This window comes from Benincasa hispida, chromosome 10 (genome assembly GCF_009727055.1).
Source record: "Benincasa hispida cultivar B227 chromosome 10, ASM972705v1, whole genome shotgun sequence".
NCBI classification, from domain to species: domain Eukaryota; kingdom Viridiplantae; phylum Streptophyta; class Magnoliopsida; order Cucurbitales; family Cucurbitaceae; genus Benincasa; species Benincasa hispida.
This window is the reverse complement of record NC_052358.1, coordinates 42942585-42947292: the sequence shown is the minus strand read 5'-3', so window position 1 is coordinate 42947292 and position 4708 is coordinate 42942585. Positions and strand designations below refer to the sequence as shown.

The window sequence follows — 4708 nt, the reverse complement described above, 5'->3', positions numbered from 1 at the left end:
TTGGTATTTGAATCATATTTAAATTCCTCTCATATTACCTTAAATTATAATGTATCAAATACATTATATATTAATATATCACATATATAATTAATTTAATTAATTATATCATATACAAAGGTCTAATATATCATATATAATTAATTACTTCAATTAATTTGAACACTTCAAATTAATCCTCTATGAAATCCTTGTTGAGCTACAGTGGGGACTTTATAGACCTATAGATTGAAACTCTAACGGTACTCAGATAATTAATTAAACTCTTTAATTAAATTACCCAACATCCGTTAACTGTCGATCATTCCACTAAAGATCGATAGTTGCACTCTTCGCATTATAGATAAATTTTTGTGTCCATTGGATATAACCAATCAACAGTGTGATGACCCTTCACAAATTGCTCGTAAATATAGTTGCGCCAAAATACCGTTTCGCCCCTATAGTTACATCTAACTCCTTAAGTACAACTGATTTCTTTAATAAACAATAAGTCATAGTCCCACTATGACCAAGTCCCTCTCGGGTCAGTAGAGGGTTTGGTCACTATCTTTAAGACCCGAAACCAACCCTTAAGAGATCAATTTATCTACTTTCCCCTACATCAGGGAAAGAGTGAATTCTGTCTTGTGTAGCTGTGTTCCCAGCTCCCCAGTTAGACGAATCCCCAAAATGGTAGGCCTATTGAGTTGGCAATCTGGCCACTCTTACCCATACAAATCAAAGAACCGCCTTCATGAGTAGGAGTTCACAACTCACTCAAGATTCAAGTCAAGTCACCTATGGTCATCCTAGTGAAATGTAAGTCTCTATTATTAACGGCGTTATATAAAGAGACTAATCATTTCGTGGGTTGGTCTTATACATACTCTTTTTGTATAGGATACACCCGCTCGCATGTTTCCACATGAATGATCAGGATCGGATCATTTGTAGCACTTTACAATATTTGTAACACCTGCAAAGCGATCCGTATCCGTATTGTCATCAGGATAAGGTACCTAATCTTATTCATCTACTACAGACCATTTAGGTTATTATTTAAACAAGATCCACTTGTATGTCTCTACATACTTGCTTAAATTACATGAAATAACCTTGGATCTTAGTATATTAGATTGAGTATATGCTTATAAAATAACACTTATTTTATAAACAACAATATGTTTATACAAAGTTTACAAACTACGAGATTACAAGGAGATTTAGGATACCAATCCCAACAACCCTCTCCCATATTACCCTCTTAATCTGGGAGAGAATGTGACGACAGTAGTTTGTAACCCTTTTTATGGCACCCACTACCAAACTAGCCTCATTAACCTGCTTAGGAACCCTGAATCCCATATATAACATTTAGTAAACTAAGGAAAACTTAGAAACAACCTCAGAACACCAGGGTCCAACAAACTACTTAATTACATCATAATAACAATTACAAAGTTCAGTGGGTCCTAACACTTTTCACTAGTCCCTAACATAAGCAACACATATGTACAGACATTAACAAAGTAAACACCTAAAACTTCTCTTCAAATTTTGAGTTAATCTTAAGTCCTTGAATGGCAAAGAAGTAGAGTGGCTAACCTCTGGGGAGATGACCACTACTTGGGGAAAAGGAAAACATTTGAAAGAATGAGTTACTAACCCAATGAGTAACTAATAAAACTTAATCATCGTGCTTAAAACTGAAAAGGTGCCATGCAAACTCCTACTTAAAACTGAAAAGGTGCCATGCAAACTCATACTTAAAACTTTTTAAACATAGAATCTTTGTAAACATTAGAACATCATAACTCCTCTTAAACCTTGTTGAGAGAGAATCTTTTTGCTCAATCCCTCAACTTCTATCCTTAGTTGGTGTGAAGTAATCTTAACACAACCAACGTCAATTCTTCCTACATGCACGTGGTAATAACTAAGTACCGTCATACCTTAGGTACTATGGCTCGGATACCTTCTCAATCTCATTGTCCTTTAGTATCAGGTTCATCATAATCATCATAAAAACTTATTCATCAAAACATGTGCAAAAGCATAGTAGCCTGAAACATATGCTTAAACATCCTTATCATATAATCATGAACTACTAACGCATGCTTGCCAATATAAAGTATATAATACTTGAACATTCTTTCATAACTTCTTTAAACTAAGCCATGCGTTAATAGACACTTTAAATCAGTTTGCTTGGAACTATCTTAAACATTTTTATAAATAAAGCTAGCACGAGTCTAAACTTTTAAGTAAAACATGAGTTACTAAAACATTGGAAAAACACTTAATAAGTGTTATTTAAAACAATTAGTTTTAAATAACACCTATTTAATTAATTAGCACAATTAAATAACACTTATTAAACTTAATTTGTACATTAATTAAATAATTATTTATACATTCAATCTAATTTAATGTGTATATATATATATTTAACCATCATAAACATCATACAATACCTCTCCGTTAATTAATTCTTTGTGAATCTAATTCACTTGAAGAATCTTATTCAAATATTACTTTCCAATTTAATTTGAATTATAGATCATATCCATAATCAATTATATATTAATTACATTAATATATGGTTTTCTCAAACTAATTTGAACAATTCAAATCATCCCTCTTAAATATCATCTAATGAGCTAACAAGGGGACCTGGTAGGCCTGTAGATTAGAAGCTCCAACAATATGAGATTAATTGGCTAAACTCATTAACCAAGTTAATCAATATTCGTTAACTGTGGGTATAATCCACTAAAGACCCACAGCTACACTCTTCTCACTACAGATATATTTTTGTGTCCACAAATATAGACCAATAACAGTAAGTTAGTCCTTCACAAGTGTTCGTAACTCTAACTGGGTCAAATTACCGTTTTACCATTGGGTTACCTCTAATTCCTTAAGTACCAGTGCTCCTCCAATGAACAACCTGTTTATGGTTCGACCAATAAACAGAAACCTCTCTCGAACCAATGAAAGGGTAGGACCCTTTATTCAAGTCGCAGAGACATCACTTAGGAGAACACTCATCTACTTACGCCTAAGGCAAGAAGGAATTAATTCCATATTGTATTATTATGTTTCAAGCTCCCCACTCGGTCTTGTCCCAAAAATGGAAGGCATATTGAGTTATTGAACTGGTCACCCCCACCCATACAAATCAAAAGATAATCCCTTGTGAACAGAAGTTCATAATATGCTCATGATTAAGACTAAGTTGCCTAGGTCATCCAATTGAAATAAGAACCTAACTAGTTATGGGTGTTACATATAGTGGCTACTATTCGTGGTCTAGTCTTATGCAACCACTCGCATGCCAACTACACAAACGCTTGGATCATTGTGTTTGTATCAAATACAAAGCGGGTCGTATCCATAGTGTTACCAGGATAAGGTACCCAACCTTATCCCTATGCTATAGACCCTTCAAATTGTATCTTGAATATTGATCCATGTATGTCTCCACATATAGTTCAAAACTCATAAGGCAATCTTGGATGTTAGTTTATTGGATTTAGGGTTATTAAGACAAAAATAGACAAACAACACAAACAATAACATTTATTGAATTAACATCTATAACTTTTTATTGATGGTGGTCAATTAATAACATTTACTATTTATGAGTTTTAGGGCATAAAACCCAACAAATAGTCCCTATGGTGTGGGATTTAACAAACCATATGGACTATCAAACAATAAAAACTAAACTCGAAATTTTAAAATCACATGAATAACTTTTAATTTTATCCAAACCATTGGGACCAAACTTGTATTTAACCTAATTTAATTTATAATACTTTACATAATACATATTTTGATTTTCAAAGAAATTGAATTAGGTTTATAACATTACATATTGTATTTCTAAATATTTTTATTTTTAATTAATGTAATTCTGCATTTTAAACTTTAAGTCAACACAACGACACATCAAACGCGGCCGCCTTAGATAGAAAAAAGGATAGGAGAAAACGCGGCAGCTCCCCGTCTCTCTCTCCAGCACGGTAACGACAACCAGGCGCCCCCTCCGCCGACCAGTTTCCGCCGCCACGCCTGCCAACCGTCGAACGCCGTCGCTCGTCTTCGTCCAACCGTCGTACGTCGCCGCCGGTGAGCCTTCTTTTCCTCCGTTTTCTCTCTCATTCCTCTGTGGAGCAGCGCCGCACCCACCTCCGAACACTATGACTATTTCAACGATCACTCTCAATCTTCAAGGCCTTTCACTTCGAAGAATTAAATTTTTTTCTCCACTGTTTCTGCAGCAGCATGGTTTTGAAGAGTTCCTCTTTCAATCTTGTTACACCATCGCCTCCTCATCTTTCTCCTCTCCTCTCCAATTCCCCCTCGAGGTTCCAGCACTATCTCAATGCTATTCCATTTTCAGTTCTTCCTACTTTTCTTTCCGTTAATTCACTCTCCATTCTCATCCTTCTATTTCGCTGGATTCTTGTGCCTGTGCAGGATAAATCTTACTGAAAATATAGCCATTGAGGGACGCAATCTCAGCTTCTCGATCACGACAAGGCAGGGAAAAAATGTACCTATTCTTAGGGATTGCTCACTCCGGATTCCTTCGGGACAATTTTGGATGCTTCTTGGACCTAATGGCTGTGGAAAATCCACTCTCTTGAAGGTATCACCAAGATTCACACGTTTTCCCTTTCTGATTCGAAGGATTTGGATTGTGATAGAGGGGCCTGGT

The 4708-nt window shown here is 35.3% G+C and overlaps 1 protein-coding gene across 5 annotated transcripts in view; it reads left to right on the top strand.

Moving 5' to 3' along the window:
* The first annotated feature begins 3806 nt into the window (after positions 1 to 3806).
* Positions 3807 to 4708, top strand: part of LOC120087847 (ABC transporter I family member 10) — a 4393-nt gene continuing 3491 nt past the window's right edge. Inside the window, exons 1-3 of one of the 5 annotated variants that reach the window (XM_039044787.1) lie at positions 3807 to 4116; positions 4272 to 4355; positions 4468 to 4639. In XM_039044787.1, coding sequence (XP_038900715.1) covers positions 4273 to 4355; positions 4468 to 4639 — 255 coding nt within the window. In that variant the 5' untranslated portion in view covers positions 3807 to 4116; position 4272. Of the gene's footprint in view, positions 4117 to 4268; positions 4356 to 4467; positions 4640 to 4708 lie in introns of all 5 variants that reach the window. The other 4 variants (XM_039044785.1, XM_039044788.1, XM_039044789.1 and 1 more) reach the window with 4 other exon arrangements.